Source organism: Uloborus diversus, chromosome 4 (assembly GCF_026930045.1).
Source record: "Uloborus diversus isolate 005 chromosome 4, Udiv.v.3.1, whole genome shotgun sequence".
Classification (NCBI taxonomy): domain Eukaryota; kingdom Metazoa; phylum Arthropoda; class Arachnida; order Araneae; family Uloboridae; genus Uloborus; species Uloborus diversus.
Window position 1 is genome coordinate 67,905,613 of NC_072734.1, and position 19,211 is coordinate 67,924,823.

The 19,211-nt window shown below is 32.0% G+C and overlaps 1 protein-coding gene across 1 annotated transcript in view; it reads right to left on the minus strand.

The window, feature by feature from the left end:
• Nucleotides 1–19,211, minus strand: part of LOC129220511 (ankyrin repeat domain-containing protein 17-like) — a 159,884-nt gene that overhangs the window by 64,275 nt on the left and 76,398 nt on the right. The window contains exons 13-15 of the mRNA XM_054854939.1: nt 13,726–13,875; nt 10,983–11,088; nt 7,051–8,916 (exon numbers count right to left, since the gene is read on the minus strand). Coding sequence (XP_054710914.1) covers nt 7,051–8,916; nt 10,983–11,088; nt 13,726–13,875 — 2,122 coding nt within the window. The remainder of the gene's footprint in view (nt 1–7,050; nt 8,917–10,982; nt 11,089–13,725; nt 13,876–19,211) is intronic.

Consider the following 19,211-nt stretch of genomic DNA (forward strand, 5'->3'; position numbering starts at 1 on the left):
GATTTTTTTTTTTTTTTTTTTTTTTTTTTTGTCCTTTTTTTTTTTGTGAAATAAATCCTGTACTACCATATATACAACATGTTTAGTTAACAAAACTTCAAACAAAGTCTTTGGTCAAAAGGACTTTACTGGGAAAGACTTGGAACCTGGAGGGATTTTGTTCCCCGGATGTCTAGATTTCAGAACAATTTATCAAGCTTAAAAATGATGAAAGAACTGCTTTTACAAACAAAATTTTATAAAAGGTCTGATTTGAAGATACAAAATTTGGTGAATGGAGGTAAAAGAAACCCAATTTGCGTCTGAATTGATCCCTGCAGATGTTGATGGTCTGAACTACTGATTGAGAAAAACTAGTTATTGAAGAATTGTTAACAGAAATATAAAAAAATAATTAAATGTTACAATGAATTCCGTGATAGGATAAAAATATATTCAAATAGGAACTAATATAAAGAAGGAGTTTATTTCATTAGTTTTCCATTCTTTTTAGTAAGTGTTAATTACTTTTTTTTGTAGGAGAGGGGGGAGAAATTTAAAATCATGAAGGAATTAGTGGTATAAGTAAATAGTTCCATAATTAACAAAAAGAGTACAGAAAATAAGTCACACTGTTATTTTAGGAAAACAGGGCTCCCAACACATTTTAGCCATAGAAAAGGGTAAAAGAGGATCACTTTGAATCAAAAAGGGGACCAAAGAGGACCAGTTAGGATTAAAAAGAGGACCTTGGGAGGACCATTCATAGTTAAACCCAGGGAAGCACCAAAAGGCAATTTAGCTGCCTGGCACTAAATACGTGAAGATAATTCGTTAATTAACCACAATAATGATTTTTAATGATAAATCCTTATCACCTTCTGCACAACCAAATTTTTGATCCATTGAATTATATTATTTACACAAACATTTGGATGCGGGGGGGGGGGGGGGGGGTGACAAGCAAGCATGTAACTGACCATCTTACAGAGTAACTTTAATTGCAAAGTAAATTTTCTACTAATTAACAGGCAAAAACTGGCTGATTAAAAATAATCACCTAAGTGACCGATGAATTAGTGCATAACTAATAAAGACATTTTAGATACAGTTATTACAGTAAACACATTAGCACACAGTAGTTTACAAAATTTTTCACATAACCAAAATTTTTAGAGAATTCATTTTGATATAAGGTACCGCAAGACAAGAAGATATAGTTTAGATGCCAGGAGGTTCCCTCCCTCTCCACAGCCCTTGGTTTTACACATATTTCCAGCCTAAATATGGTAAGTTTATATACATACGAGAGTTTATGACCAAACACCAAAGCAGGAGGTAATTTCTGGCTACGCCGCTGACTGACTAAGTTCAAAAATATTAGAGGATTGCAAATCATTTATTAGTATGTTAAGTATCCAAATCATTTCTTCGCATGTATGTATTAGTTGTTCGGGCACCAAAAATATTGCAACTGTCTTCATGTATATATAAAAATTAATGAGAAAGAAAATTTTTTATTTAAGTCACCACACCCAAAAATATACAAATGCTGCGCAAGCGATAAATACATTGAATGTAAATTTGAGCCTGCTTTTACTGGATAACTTAATGTAATAAATGAAGGTGCAATTTCAGATTCATAGAGCTATATTTACAAACTGAAAACACTCATTATGAGTATTTTAAAAAAATAAGGATACAAAGTTTTAGTTTTTAAAAATAAAATTAAATAATATGATTTGAGGTAGCACATGTCAAAACAGCTTCCAATTTTCAAAAATATGAAAATAATTACAAGATGCAAAAGGATTGAAATCTTGAACACGAGAATCAAATTTTTGTAAAGTATGTTCACTGTTGGCATAATTTCCAAAAAAAAAAAATTCTCTGAAACTAAACATGACTAAAATTGGACATAAAATGTGCTTGTCTAGGATAGCATGTGTGAAAATAACATTTGATTGCGCAAAATATCAAAATATGTACAAAGATGCAAAAAGATTGATATCTCAAACACAGGAAGCAATTCTTCGCGAAATTCGAGTAAGTCCAATGCTGCTATGGTTCCAAAAATAAGAAAGTTTATTATCTATTAAAATTAAACAAAAAATAAGCTAATCTATGGTAGCGTATGTCAAAATAACTTCCGATTGTCAAAAATACCAAAACATTAACAAGATGCAAAAAGATTGAAATCTCAAACACGACAAGCAATTTTCCGCGAAGTGCGAGTAAGTTCAATGTTGCCATGGTTTCGAAAAAAAAAAGTAGTTTAATATCTATCAAAATTAAACAAAAAATAAGCTAATCTAGGGTGGAGTGTGTCAAAATAACTTCTGATTGACAAAAATATCAAAATATTAACAAGATGCAAAAAGATTGAAATCTCAAACACGACGAGCACTTTCAACAAAGTACCAGAAAGTTCAATGCTGCTATGATTCCAAAAATAAAAAAGTTAATTGTCTATTAAAATTAACCAAAAAATTAAGCTAATCTAATGAGGTGTTTTGCCAAAATAACTTCCGATTGCCAAAAATATCAAAATATTTACAAGATGCTAAGAGATTGAAATCTCAAAACCCAGCAAGCAATTTTCGGCAAAGTTCAAGAAAGTTTGATGTTAAATTGGTTCCGAAACAAAAATTAGTTGATTATCTATTGGAATTAAACATAAAATGAGCTAATCTAAGTAAATGAATGTTAAAATAACTTCTGATTGTCAAAAACATCAAAACATTATCAAGATGCAAAAAGATTTAACTCTCAAACACAGGAAGTAATTTTTCGCGATGCTACATATCGAACACAAGTTCAGAAAATTGCACTGATGAAACATTCTTGATTTTTTTCAAGGGCGTAAGAACCCGTGAGAAATTTCGGTAGCAAAATGCTTTGATTTGACGTCATAACTCCTCCCCCAAACCTCACCATTTGCTAGATTTCCATGTTACAGCGGTTGAAGGAGGAGTAATGACGTCAACTGAAGCGAAAAATCAAGTTCAATAGAAAAATGGCGCACGGGCCGCATGTTCAAGTGTAACAAACGTCAGCACACAGTATCTTTTAACACTAGAAAGACGGAAGCGGTCATTTTGACCGCTAACGATTTTCAAATGCTCATATTTGCTGCGTTTAATTTTCAAACTCTTTTTCCTTCATTGACTTTTTGTAACTATTTATTAGGATCTTACAAAAGTAAATTTTTTTCCTTTAGGATTATTATTACAGTCGCTATAAATGTTTATACCTAGAAAGACTGACTACAGTCATTTTGACCGCTAAGTGAACCTTTCTTTAAGCATCCGTTTTATTCTTTTTTTCTTATCAGTTGTGTGTACTATGGACTATTGTTAGTTGTCAGGGTGAGTAATGTTCTTTTGAGCTTGAGTAGTACCTGCAGGTCAGGTTTAATTCTTTGAACTGTTAGGAAAATGCGAAACACCTGCTGGTTGCATGGTTTCAGTTTTCTGCTATCTGCACAGGAGGCAAAGTCGAGAAAGGTAAATTTGAAAAGCATGTGACTAGACATGTGAAATTACTTTGGGTCTAAAAAGAAGTAAATATAAAAAGGTAAATTCCAGAAATGTTTGTTTGCTAGAATTCTTTTGTGCACCAAATCATGTGCTTTGCTTGAAGCATTGACGTTTATTTTCTTCGATGATAGTGAAGTGCTCAGTCACATAATTATCTTCATGATGTCGAGAAGAACCGTTGAGAAGCATAACTTTTAGGAACATTAATTCCTGAAACTGTTGCAGATTTATCTAAAACAGATTATGGTTCGAATGAACAGTCAGACTTATCTGAAGAGAAATATATTCCTAATGAATAGCGATGATAATAGTTTGCTTTCATGATATTGTGAATATTTTTCAGAGCCTAGATTTTCAGAATAGGATTGTTCTTCTGAGTTAGAATCAGAAGAAACCTCGCAAAAAAAAAAAAAACTGATGCTCAAAATATAAAAACTAAAAGAAAAAGGAAAAAGGGTCCGACGCAAAAAAAAGGGGAAAATTTTCAAAAACAGAACTCTTATTTCCCTAATTTCCTCCAAGTCACCTCCACTGATCAATTTTGCTGCATATAAATAAGTATCTACCTCAGGAAAAAGATTAAAATAGTGTGAAATTAAACTATGCGAAAATAAATCTACAAACATTTGTTCTGATTGCCAAAAAAAAAAAAAAATGTTAATAAATAATAAATATACAGGTGACGTGATAACATAAGTATTTCGAAGTACTGTAAAAGATAGCAATGTACGGTATCTTGCGATATTTTTTAAAACAAAACATGCATGGTTGATTATAGTACTTGTTAGTTATTACATGCTAAGAAAATTTCCTCTTTTTTGTACAAATTTGCTCTTTCTCAATGCCAATTGTGTAAAGCATGTGTATTTCACTTGATCGAACATAAAATTAAAAAAAAGCCATCTAAGACTTATTTTCAGACTATATTACGATTAAATTGTTAAATTAAACTCTGACATGTTGAAACAAATCTTTTCTATGGTTAAAAGTCCCGAAAGGAGGAAATTTCCAATCTTTTAAGTATGGCGGTCAAAGTGACCGCTGCTAGTCTTTCTAGGTGTACGCAAAACGCCGTCGTTCTAGTGTTAATGTAATGAAAATTTTTAAAAGCTGATTTTCGAGTAAAAACAATAAAAAAGCGGACTAAACGGACTGAAATGTAAAAAAACGGTCGAAAGCGGACTTTACCCTAAAAAACGGACTTTGGCGGGAAAAGCGGACCATTTGGGAGCCCTGAGGAAAAGGATGTTTTGATTCAACAGACAGCAGTCCTATGATTGAAAGGAGGGTACAAGCACAAAGTAAAGATAGCTTTAAACAGGGTTGCCACTATTTCCAGACTTTTCCAAGTTTTTCAGTTTATTTTAGAAAAAGTTACAACATATATAGTAAAACCTGTCTACAACAATACTGTTGGGACCTAAAAAAAATATTGTTATAGACAGGTTATCGTTATAGACAGTTTGATTATTTATGCCAATATTTTGCTGGGACCAATTAAAATAGGACAGGTTTATTGTTATAGACAGTTTTGTTATACAGTCAACTCCCGCTACAACACAATCCGACTTACGCGAAATGGCTATAACGCGTTTTTTTTTCACCATTAAAAAATTTTAGACATAACGCGAATTCATCGCCCGCAACAAGAAAATTTTCGGAAAGGAATCGCGGTGTTTAAGTATCGGCTTCGTTACTGGCTACTTTTTTTTTTTTGTGAATGGACCTTCAGCCCTTTAATATCACTGAGAGTGGAAATTCCCATACCGTACTAGTGTGATACATCGCTTATACAAACAACTATTCCTCATTTTCCTTTTTTTTTCATTCTAAATGTAAAAGTTGTTGAAATATAATGACACCTAAGAGCGCTGTTTCATCTTCCGAAGAGAGAAAGAAAAAGAGAAAGTTTCCGACAGTTAAAGAAAAGTCAAAGATTATGTGCTCGAACTTGAACAACAACTATAAAATGCGTCGAAGGTAGCACGACAATTAGGTATGAGTGAATCTTCCATATGTACAATTAAAAGTCAAGAAAAAGGAAATCCGTTCAAGCTCATCGAGTAATATCTAAGCAAAATGCAAAAATTATGAAAATTGAAGCTGCTCTTATATTGTGAATTTAAGAAACCAGGAAGAGGTGTGTTGCCATTGATGGAAACGTTATAAAAGAACTAATGAAGCAACTGTATTGTGTATTTTAAAATAGATAAGAATAATGGTTTGAGCACGCAGCATAAATCATCATCATCTTCACTTTTTTAAGTTACAAATATCATTACTAGATCTACTGTACAGTAAAACTATAGCGCATTTGTTTCTCTTACTACATTATGTACGTACCCTACTGTTTTATTTTATGTCTTTCTTTCTGATTGATCATTGATTTTATGCATCGTAGCTGTGTTTTATGTTGAATGAAACTGTTTTTTAATTTAAAATACCAATAAAAATTCAGTTTTTTATGTAAGAAACAGTAATGTACAGTTAATAAATGGTTTTTAACAGTTTGAGGTGGTGTTTACAAGTGTCTAAAATGTTTCTAATAGTTTTTACATGTATCCTTTTTCACAATGCCAAAATTCGACTTACGCGAGGGGCCTTGGAACGCTTCCCTCGCGTAAGTCAAGACTCGACTGTACACAGATTTCATTGTATTGCAATTGGAAATAAAACCTTGTTAATTAAATTTAAAATACTTATGAAAAATCACCAATAACTGTTAACAACATTTTGGTAATGTGGAAACAATCTTTTGGCTCAATAAATGTTCTATTTTACAAATCCTTTTAGAAGTTCAGCAATATCCAATGTATGTATTGTACTAAGTAAGACTTTAATAGCAATTTTTGGTACGTTTTTGATGCTCATTGCCAACATATAATTTCTTTCCTACTGTAACAGTGACTAAAAATAAAACGTTTTGATGGAGTTAAAATGCATTTTGCAATGAATTTTCTTTGACAAGCAAGAACGTATAAAAATTATACTTCAGCCTGTTTCTAAAATAACAGCATTTGCTAAATATTTACTGCAAAAATGTTGTAAAAAATTTGAATCTAGAGTTAAATTTAAATTTTGAAATTTTGCACTAAGAAACTTAATTGTACAAATTTCTTGCAACTCAAAAAATTCAGTTGGACTATTTTCATCTGCACTAGTAAAATTGAGAATTCTTTATTGCCGACAAAGATCTTAATGTTTGGTGCCATTTTGAAAACACACTGTTTTGAATATATCATGAAAGTTGCAAATAAACATCTTTAAAACAATATATAATGAATGAATATACCTCGTAACTCTTCTATATAAGAATGGTCAGTTTTTGCTAAAATGTTATTTTTATGCATCGGCTCCTTTCAGGGAGCATAGTGGACTTGAGTAAAATTTTCTGAAAACTATGAACTTTTCGAAAACTGAGGAAGCCCTGACAATTCCAGGTTTTTCCAGTTCTTGGAAACCCTATTTAAACATTGCTTCAATGACAAAGAATAGTTAAAATTTTATGATTTTAAATTATATTAATGCTTACCAGTCATTATATCCCCCAGGGTTTCGTGAAGTGTTCTTGCAGGAGCTGCTACCATGAGCCCTTCATCTAAAGGCAAATTATGTGCAAAAGATGCTCCACAGCTGGATGATACAGATACTGGTGATGGTAAAGAAACGGGTGAAACAGCTATTGATACAGGAAATGGTGGACTAGTTAAAGTCAAAACTCCAGTTCCATCAAGTGGAATGTTTCCAACAAGCGTACATGTTTCTCCACAAGCAGCAAATTGCTGTTTAAGTAATTCTGGTGTTGGATTCTGAAAAGAAGTTAAGGTTGTTTGTCCTGTTTGAAGTACAGTCTGTCCTGGAATATTAGTGGGTTTTCCCTTTAAAGGCTTATTATACTTTTCATAATGTTTCATGAGCTGCTGATGAAACTGGATATGCTGCTGTTGTTGCTGCGTTTGCTGTTTCTGTTGTTGTTGTACCCTTTTTGTTTCTTGTTCCAAGACTTGAGTTAACTGCTGATGCTGAACTAAATGCTGCTGCTGCAACTGCTGCTGCAGAAGAGCTTGTCCAACACTTACAGGGTCATACATAGGAATGGCGTGTGTTTGTGTATTATCAGTTGAGAGCTTTAAGCCACCCATTGCATGCATAATTCCAGCAATAGCGTTGTCACAGTATTCAGTACCTGCACCCCTGAGAGTAAGATTTTGTGTAAATTCTGACAGGACAAATTGTTGTTGAGTATGCTGTTGTAACATTTGCTGCTGCAGTTGCATTTGTTGCTGTTCATTAAACACAATGTTCCTGAAATTAACTTTCTCCATATCTTCCATTCTATTTAGGTTTTCAACCTTTACTTCATTTGGTAGCTGATTTGGTTGTGTTTGAAATGGCTGTTGATGTACTTGCTTTATTACATTTGTTTTTGGTTGTTTTGCAGGTTTTGCAGTGGCACGGGCTTTATAATAATCTGGTCCTATGGATGTAGAAGTTATTGTTGGCTGTTGTAGAGGTTGCAGAGGTTTTTGCTGCGGCTGGACTGGGGGCATTTGTTGTGGTTGCTGGTGCTGTTGCTGTTGTAACTGATGCTGCTGCTGATGATGGTGGTGCTGGTGATGCTGCTGCTGCTGCTGTTGTTGTTGTTGATGATATAACTGCTGAGCATGTACAGCTAAAGGAAAAGTAATATTATTACCAGAAGTTGACCTAAGATTTAAACCAAGTTGATTAGACATGGAAGAAATATCAGTAATTGCAGAAAGAGATTTGATATCTAATAAAGTGCCATTATTGATCAGCAATTGTTGTGTGTGAGCACCAGAACCATTAGTAAATGTATTTGGAATATTATTGCTCAATGTAGTAATAGTTGGAGTCCCTGTGACAATAGTGCCCAACCCCTGTAAATTTTGGTGGTGATGCTGATGTTGGGCATTCAATAATAGTTGTGCCTGAGCTTTTTCTTGAAGTTCTCTTTCAACTCGCTGCAGCTCTTCTAATATCTGTTGTTTTTGAAAAATTTGTTCTTCAGGACTAGGATTCATCATTTCTGCTTTTTTCATCATAGTATTAATGCAAGCTTCTAGACGTTCACTAGGTTTCATATTATTTTGATCAAGATCGATAATTCCCCCTCCTCCTCCCATGAAATTTGATAAATCATTATCCAAACCACATTTACCATTTATGTTTTCTGTTTGAATAGACATAGAGTTCACTTGTGCAGCAGCATTATTCTTGTTACGGAAATGGTATCTATTGGTATTTTCACAAAATGAGGAGGAGGGGGCCTCATTATTTTTAACCTGTGCATTCTTTCGTTGAACAGATTTTGGCTTTGGCAAGCTAGAAGTTCCATTTGGTAAAGACTCACGTAGAAGGTCTTGAATACGAGGAACTATAAAAATAAATGAAAATTAAAAACAAGAAGTCACAATACACTTCTTTTACATGAAATGGAACTTGGAAACAATGAACAGGTTCTTTTCAACGCAAGTTTAAGCTGTAATACATAAACAGCACTATAATAAATGCCCTCATATTAATCTACTTCTAGAGGCAACATGATCATTAATATCATGAAATTGCATTCAAGTTCAGTACTTATTACAAGATTGTTTACAAAAATAATGAACTGAAAGCCTAATCTACACTATTCCTTCATGTATTTGAAATAATTGGGTATGACGGGGAAAGTAGAATGGCGAACAGAAAATAAAATACTTATAAAAAAATGTCTTAGCTGTTTTCCCACTGCAGAGTTAAAATTAATCACTGCTGCATTTAAGTCCAGACTATTAGAATCTAAAGAATCTCATTCCAATAAGAAAATATAAAAGTATTTGAAAAATATATAAGGTATAAATATTAACATTTATTGGGGTTCTTATATAAATTGGTTAAAATATTTCCTACAGCTTAAAACAATTTTAACTGTTTCATGTTATTGCTAAAATAAATCACGGGATCGTTCACTAGATTGAAGATTGCTGAACATTGCTTGGATTAATTATTTTTTAATTGTTCAACTGTTAAAAAAAAAAAACTATTACATTACTAAATTGCATGTTGCAAGAAAAATTTTCCTTTTCCTCACTCATACAGTAAAAGACAGATTAAGAAGTACATATAGTCCATTTCTGAAAAAGTTATGCATAGTAATAATATAAAATGTCTTACAGGAGAAAATTTAATGCTGCTCAACTACCTAGTGATTTGTAGCTCAGTTATATACAAAATAAAGCACTGAAGTTTTTTTCCCCTTGCTTTTTTCTCTCTCTCTCTCTCTCTATTTTTATCATCAATGTGATAAACAGTGAGCTGGAGAAGACATAAATCCAACAATATCCTCTACTGCAATAAACCATGTTTTATAATCAATCTTGATTGATTTCAATGCACCATTTCTTCTAACACATCCTTGGAACTCAAAACAATCTTGCACTTATACTTATGTAAGGAAGTATCAAATTTGGAGGAGGTAAAGCATTGTTCTGATATGGTATCTCTTTTTTGGACATACAGAACTACATAACAATACAAATGGAGCTCAGATGACTTGGGATTAAACTGAATTCTTATTCTTTTAGCAGTCCATAACATTGGAGCAATACCAGATCATTTACATTCAAGGACCATGACAGCAGAGCTCTATAGTAATGAATTAGTCAATATTTTCCCATATGATGAAATCATACGAATGGTTTGGTCAACTTGCTCTTTCACTATAGATTCAATAGGATATGCTCCAGACATATCAGGAAGACTAAAAGCCCACCTATATCCCAAGCAAACTGTTCCACAACAGGAAAAGACTCTTGTTCTTCTTGTAAAGTGAAATCAACTTCCAGAGAGATAACTTGCATTAGATTCATAACAGCTGCGTCAATGCGGCTCAGGGAAGCTATACCCCCCGCTGAAATTGATTTTCTGGCAAGAAATTAAAATCGTTGGTTGTTTCATTTTTTCAAAAAAAATGCAAAAAGAAATAAATCTTATCATACATGAGTGGCTTGATTTCTGATTGCACACTGTTTGAAGATAAAATACCTGTGACAAATATCAATGGTGAAAGTACCCAACCACCAATGTTTAAGTTTTTTGCAAGAGCCGGGAGGTAGTGGAAAGAAGAGAAATAATATATTAATACTCATTTCTATCAGTTTTACAATTTCCTATATCGTTTCTTCCAATAAATATGAATCTTCCAATAGATAATGAGTTGTGGTACGATAGTACAAATAATTAGAAACCAAATTATGCAAAAGTTTTAATCTCTGTTTCTGTAAACGTTCCATTTTTGACATCGGAGGTTATGTATCTTCACCATCGATCTTTATTCAGCTTTCATGCATAAATATGCAAGGATTTTTCCTTTTAATAATGATTATCATTACTACTATCATTTTGAGTGGTGTATTTTATTCAACACACAGAATTATAATGCATGCTAATAAGTTATACCTCCAGATTGAGTATTTCCCAAACATGAGCTATTAGGCACAGTATTTTGCTGCTCAGCTTCTTGAGGGGGGAAAACTTGAAGACCATGAGGAGGAACTCGAGGAGCCTAAAATAAATAGTACATACATTAAATGACATACGTACACAGTGGCGTAAATAGCACCCCCATAGCACGGGTAACCGCAAGAGATATGAGGACGCAAGCTCTGAAAAAATAAGTGTTAAAATTTAAAAAATAAATTTTTATGCAGTGGTGGTGGGGGTGGGGGGGGGGGGCGCAGTTTCAAATCTTGCTAATTCACTGAGGTCTGTATATGCTATTGTATGCACATATATTGTTGCCTCAGAGCAACAGTAAAACATCTAATTCCAGAAATAACACACAAAATATCCTACGGTTGCTCTGAGGCGACAATATATTATATATATTTTACATATTTACAACACTCTGATACTGACAAGTGTTTAATAGTTAAAACTATTCATTCCAAAGAAAAAAGATCATGCACTGTCATTAATAATAAGATTTAAATAGAATTCCTCTCAATTCACATGGAACTCAACTCTTATTTATAATGAAAATGTATACCTCTTTCATTTTCAGCATGTTTTAAACTATATTTTGGTTCAAATTCATTCATCACAAGCCAGGGTTGGGTTTTGGACTGTCCAAAACTGGTTTAGGACAGGACAGGTGGTTTTTACCGTCCAAAACTGTCTAAAACTGTCCAAAAGTGTCCAAAACTGTCTTAAACAGTCCAAAACTATGCTACAGGTGTTATCTAATCAATTCGTATTTACTGCAATATTTGTAATGCATAATTATAGATAATAATGAGGTTTAATTAATGAATATTTGGTAATATTTTTCTCCAAAATGTTAATTAAAAATATTTTACTTAAAAAAATTGCCAATAACTACTACATAAAAACTTTCTTATGTAACAGTTGGTAGAGTTATGAAAGGAAATTCACAACACAACCAAGACAACTAATTTCAGTTCCATTTATAACTCAAAGGAATATAACAAAATGTGCAATATTTAGGAGCCAAAGAAAAAAAAAATTTAAATGGTTTTTCAAATAAGTTTTACATGACAGTTTAACGAAAATTATTTTTTAAATCATAGATGAAAAAACAAGAAATTGATGATGAAACACTTATGTTATAAAACTAGTGCTATTCTTTTTTTGTTCATATTTTTAATATAATACATTCTGTAACTATAAAAAAAAATTGTAATTTATTGCATTTAAGTCAGTTATAGCACCATATTTTGAACACTTTCTTTTGCATACATGCATAAATGTTGAAAAATTTGGTTTGTGGAAAATAAAAAAACTCCTGCATGCAAATTGAAATTTTTATTGTAGAATTTAATTTCTATGTAACTAGATTAAAATCAGCTACATAAATAAGTTATACATATATATATATATATATATATATATATATATATATATATATATATATATATATATATATATATATATATGTTCTGTTTTTGATATTTTCTCACAAAATCTCAAAAAGTAGTTTTGGACACAATGGTTTTGAACAGGATGATAAAAACCCTGTTTTTATTTGCCCACCTGCATAAACATAGGGAAATTTGGTTACTAATATAAAAAAGCTAAATAAAATCATGCATACAAATTGAAATTTTAATCAAGAATTCAACTTCTATATAACTAGTTTTAAATCAGCTGCATAAATAAGTTGAATGTTCTCATTGAATAAATGTTCTATCTAAAACATTACTTTGATACATTTTATTCTGTTTTTGATGTTTTCTAACAGAATACAATTTTTCTAAAAATATAGTTTTGGACACTTTTGGACAGTTTTGGACACAAGGGTTTTGGACAGGACGGTAAAAACCAGGGTTTTTACCGTGGTTTTTACTGTAGTGTCCAAAACCTTGCCAACCCTGTCACAAGCACATTGAATAGTTACGGATAAAGTTGAGTACTTAGTTCATGTTTTAATTATTTAATCAAAGACTTAAGGTGTGCTGAACAGTCTGGTGGTGTGTCATATATAGCTTGATTGTTACATATTTAGTGCAGCAATTGAGGGAATCAAAATTGGAGCTACAGCACTGTGAGTATTGTACTTGTATATGTTTACTCTACGTATCTGTAAAACAGCAAAAGACCAAACAGACTTCTGAGGCTTTAATGCAAAATATTTAAAATCTGCGGCAATTTTCAACAAAGCACTTGTTTTGTTGAACATGCACATTGCACAAGTGGAAAGATTCCAAAATTAAATTCTTACTAATGAGTTTTTAGCTGGGAAAATTGTTTTCATGAAAACTCTCGAACAAGTCAATTCTTTCAGTACACTGAATTTGGTGCAAATATTTTTTTTTAAAAAATAGATTTCTCCCAAAAAAGAAAAGAAAAAAAAAAGATTTTTTGGGGGAAGTCAGATTTTTTAAAATAAAAAATTGAATATTTGCAGCACAGAAATAAAAATGGGAAAAATGGAGTACTTTGTAGGGAACAGGAAGCACAGAATAAGTACAGGAAAGTATATTTTATAATTAAAAGATAATAGAGAAAACATTACAGCTACTATCAGAATTTCAAACTGAACAAATTAAAAAAAATCAGATGAATAGCAATATTTTTTTCTTTCACAGAATTAACTGCAGAAACTAAGATATTATAAAACTGTATTTGAGTTATCTCAAAATGGTATAAAATAACTAATGCAAATCGTTAGAACTACACTCACTTCATTTGACTCTACAGAATGATTTGAGACTTGTGAAAGCTCAGGGGGAGGTGGAGGTGACGCAAGCAAACTGTTTGGGTAGTCTAATAACAGCTGGACAACTGCAGTATGCCCACCCTTGGAAGCCTCAATTATCATTGTTGAATTGTCCTAGGAAAAAATATATAACAAAATCAGTGAAATTAAACTATTACATTAAATACAGAAATAATTTTTATTCCTTCAGTTACTGCATTCATATGCTAGCTAGAACTAAAAAGAAAACTCAAACTTTCATGATAGTTACTAAAGTCTTTTAAATATTGCATAGATTTTTTTTTTTTAAATACTCATTAAAGTTTGAATCAGTCGAGACTTGGCTAAATGTTGAAAATGAATGTCAAAAAGCAAATAATTGAAACCTATATTTAGAATTTCAAATAACAAAATCAGCTAAAATGCACCCACAAGTTACTTCCAAAATAATAGAGGTGGGCAATGTCAATCCTTTTAATATCCATTCATCACAGGATCGTTCACTCTTTTGATCTGTTCATTTAACTTGTTCATTTGAATGACTTTGTTCATTTAAAAAAGTAGCAAGTGATCTCTCTGCATGACATACTCACATATACTCGATATATATCATTAAATCAGTAATACTCGGAAGGAAAAATCTAAAATTATGTAAAAGTAAGAAAATATGCCTATGAAAAATTAATCAAAAAACTTTATTCAGGTTTAGATGCATAAAGCAATTATAGTTCATTTTGTAAGATATTTCTCAGTTGCCGAACAGTAAAATATGTTTTCCATACCAAAAATTGCAAGATTCCATTTCAACATTCAAATAATAATAAGTTATTAAATTTTTCCAGCTACAGCACTGTATATATTCTTATAGTATTACCAATAGGCCATGAGTATTGTATAACGAAAAAAAAAACAAATGTAGCGGTAGCTCAGCCCCAGTACTGGATAACTTAATTTAAAAAAAAAAAAAAAAGACACCTAAATATTTGGGATCTTCAAAATTATTTCACAGTACCGATGAGAACAGAAAGAAAAGCACAATATGTTTTAAAAGGGAGAAAATTAGACATTAAAAATCCTTATTAAAAATCTCTGGGCATTGAAAGTAAAATAAGCGACTTGGAAGTCGCCAAGCAAGTTAAAAATAAAGTCAAACCAATATACAGTCGAGTCTCGACTTCAGGGATGTGCCAACTAAGCTCGCTTTTGGAGCAATCTTGTGAGAATGAAAATGGTGAGTCTGGAGCAGCTTGGAGCAGCAAAAATTTAAATGAAAAACTATGTAAATTTCTCACACAGAAACGTGTGTGACATAATAAAAACAAAAAAGGATATTAAGGATGCAAAACCACCATAACTCCAACTCCTTTTTGTAGATCTATTGATTAGATTTATTTATTTATTTTTTTTTCTTTTCTTTTTGGTCTAACATGTTTGTCAAAAGACTAGTTCTGTCCCACTCTTCTTTTTTCTTACACTTTTGATTTAAATTTAGTTCACACATTTACTTTGCTTAATACATCTCTGCTATAGTACACATTTAAGTTATGCTTTGATACCTATTTTTAAAATTTGTTTGCTTCATAAAACTCAAAAACATATTCAAAAAAAAAAAAAAGCAAAAAAGAGTGGTTGAATTTAAAAACTTTACCTGACCAAGTTACAAGTGAGTTTTAAAAAGCTATTAAAAATTTTTTTTTTCTTTCTTTTTTTTATTTGGTAGTTATTTACTTACATTTGACCTTATATATGTACATATAGGTATATATGTTACATACTGAACTACTTGAATAACAAATCTGAAGATCAAGAAAAGGCAACATTAAAACCTTTGAACTGTTTGATATTTAATCACAAAATTAATAATGAAATTACAATGAAAAAAAATTTTTGAGAAATGTCATAAGAAAAGGAATTTTAAAATACACGTGAAAAAAAATATGAAAACTGTGAAGAAAAATAATAAATAAATTAATAAAAATAAAAAATTTTAGACAGGCTAAGAATATGGAGAAAATGCCTGAATCTGAAGAACTTCAAATATCTGCATGTTCATTACCAGAGCATTAGAGTTCCCAGATTTTTGCTATCTTAAGTGTCTCCAACCAAAATTAGAGATCAATTTTCTGTCCTAAAATCTTAAGAAATCTAATATTAAAAACAGGTGAACAATATTTTTTTTACAGACGGTATTCGCTTAAATCAATTTGGATGCAACTGGATTGACATTTTTGAGCGGGCGTGGCAAGAAGACGAACTTACAAGTCCTCTTCTTCTGAAAACAAATGATAAGAATGGTTGAAAATAATGGTCAATACATGATAGTTCAAGTCAAAGGAACAGAATCATATAATAAATTGAAACGAACGAGTTTTTCAAGAACAAGTGCAATCGGATTTTGAAATGCGCAAAAAATCGGGACTGAGTCAAAAAAAATTGTTAAAACAAGCTCCAAATGCACAAACTTGATAATAATCTGCAAAAACTGCCGAATATGTTGAAGGGACTACAACATTACATGCAAAATCGCACTTTTGGCGCAAGTTTGTTGGATTTTGGCGCAGAAAAATCCATTTAGCCGTCTTTTAGAGCAGTTTGGTGCAAGATCGCCGATTGGTGCAGTTTGGCTCAATTGGCTCAGCTGGCACATTCCTGCGACTTACGCGAGAACAAGACCCCTCACTTAAGTTGAAATTTCGCATTGTGGAAAAGGCTGTACAAATATTTATAAACATACCCAAATATTTCAAATACTTGTAAACACCACAAACTGTTTTAAACCATTTCTCAACTATACATTACCGTTTCTGACATAAATCATTGAATTTTAATTATTAAGAAAAAAAACATGCTGTTTTATTCAACATAAAATACTGTTACGATGCACAAAATCAATGAAAAGAGAAACCTTAAATAAAACAGTACGGCAGGCGCGGATCTAGAGAGGGGTTATGGAGGCCATGGCCCCTCCTAAAACCTTATTATAGGATTTTTTTAAGAAGAAAAAAAAAGAAAATATGATAATATAACGTAATTTAACACGGGTTTTACTTTAAAAGACATTTTAGGCCTAACTGGGAGAGAAATTATATTCCTCTCCTCGAAACAGAACTGTTATTTCCAAAATTTTGCACTATTTGACATCAGGGCTTTCCAACCTAAGGCATGCAGGAAGCTTTTCTTTTTTTTTTTCGGAACAGAGACAGCCTCATTGGAGATATATAAGAGATATTTTTAATTACAAATAATTATTTAAAATCTTTTTACCGTTAATTTAAATTCGTTTTTTAATCCTTTTTTACCGTTAACTACAAGTCCAGAACCCATCTCTCTTTTTGCGAGAACAAATCTCTTTTCTACGGGCCACATCCTCCTGTTAGTCCCCTGGCTTTTCCTGGTTCCAGGGAAAACATGCGCTCACTCCTGCCTTCACGTGTTTCATTCGTGGTCAGCTCAGCATGACAGGGAGGCTGACACCAGATTTTAATGTTTGTTGCCAAACTTTAATGCTAGATTCTGAATTTTGTGAAAAAACTTGATAACAGGAATCAAAAGTCTTCCACAAATAGCATTTTAAACAGAACATCTAACATTGTAGATTAATTTTTTTTGTTTTTCATTTTTCTAATTTTGTTCCTTTATGCACATGCGACTTTTTATTTAGCTAAGAAATATGGTAAAGTGGATTCCCAAACCCCTTAAGAATTCTGTCTAGAAGAGAGGACGATTTTCACTCAGGTTGGCCTTTTTTTTTTTTTTGCTTATGCCACGAAGCAGTTTGGCTCTTTTCTCTAAATTTTACCTATTTCCATTTTACAGTGCTCTACCAAAACAAGACTTTAAAAAACATGCTAGAGCAATGTTTTCTCTTTCTGCATGAACTTACAAGAGTGAACAGACATTTTCAAAATTGAAGTATATTAAATCTAAGTATAGATCTTCTTTATCAGACGAACATTTAAAATCCCTCTTAATGATTGGAAGTACGAAATTTGTCCCTAAATGGAGTAAAATTTTAAATGATAAACAAATGCAATTTTCTCAATAACCACTATGTAGATCCCTGGGAACTGCCTAGAATTTCGGTTAGGCAACTGCTGAGATTTATTTCTGTTACTGGGCTCTTTTAGTAGTCTAAGCAGGGATAGTACAATAGACCTGTGGTCTCGGTGCTCGCGCTGTTTTCAAGAGCCCCCCCTTTTCACTTCATACTTCATAATGATTGGAAGTACGAAATTTGTCCCTAAATGGAGTAAAATTTTAAGTGGTAAACAAATGCAATTTTCTCAATAATCTTTCATTTTTTTAAATTTTTTTAAAAGCATCATTACACATGTTGTGTTCTCATTTATTTCTAAGTTTTTAATCATCATTAATTCATTGAAATACATTTGTAGTACATTGCAATAGTTTTGTCTTGTATCAATCACTCATTACCCATAAAAAAAACCTTCATTTTATTTTGTGACAAAGAATGCCTTTTATTTCAATTTTCTTAACTATTCTAAATTTTACAAGATTCCCTATCGTTATATTATAAGAGTTTTACGGGAACTAGAAATATGATGACTTAGAACCAAGCTTAGAAATTTTCGAAAACCACTCCTGAGAGCTTAGTGCTAAATAGATCATCTGAGCTAAAATATTGTTGGACTGGCCCGCCTCACCTCCAAAAATTTGCAACGTGCACCGCGAGTGAAAAAGGTTGGAAGGAATGGTTTACATCATTTCTTAATTCCAACTTTCGACACTTAGACAAACTCAAAATGCAGCCCCCCCCCCCCCCACACCCCAGTCAGTATTGTGATGATATCTTTAAAATAATTTTTTTAAAGGGAGAACTTACAAATCTTCCATCCGTTCCTCTAATACGTTCAAAAATAGCTTTAAATTATTTTTAGAGTATCAATGGCATAACATCAAAATATTTCCAGGAAGGGGAGATTCTAAGCACCCTCACTCACCCTTTAATATTAGCAAATATTGCCTAAACGTGCATTTTTAGGCTCGACAGCAGAAGAGCACACACCCCCTCTCCTGATTTCTCAATACATAACAGCAGAATATTCCAGTTTTTAAGTTTCTTTTTCAAAAAGTATTTCGGGTTAAGCACCCAAACTCTGACCTTGATCCTTATATCATTAAAAAAAATAGCATAAAATACATTTTAGAAGACTCATTTCAAAAATTACTTAGAAATTTCAATTTCGAAGCATTTTTGAGGGAGATTCTTAAATCCATTCACCTTACCTTTCGTCTTTAAAGATAGCCTAAAATTGAGTTTTTAAGACTTAATAAAATTTCTTTGGCGAGTTAGCACAAACATTTCGGATGGCCCCTCGCAAAATGATCAGCTAGATCCGCCACTGCAGTACAGTATGTACAGTATGTAGTAATTATAAAATAATCCACTATAATAATATTGTACAGTAGATCCAGTAATAATATTTTTAACTTAAAAAAATGAAGATGAA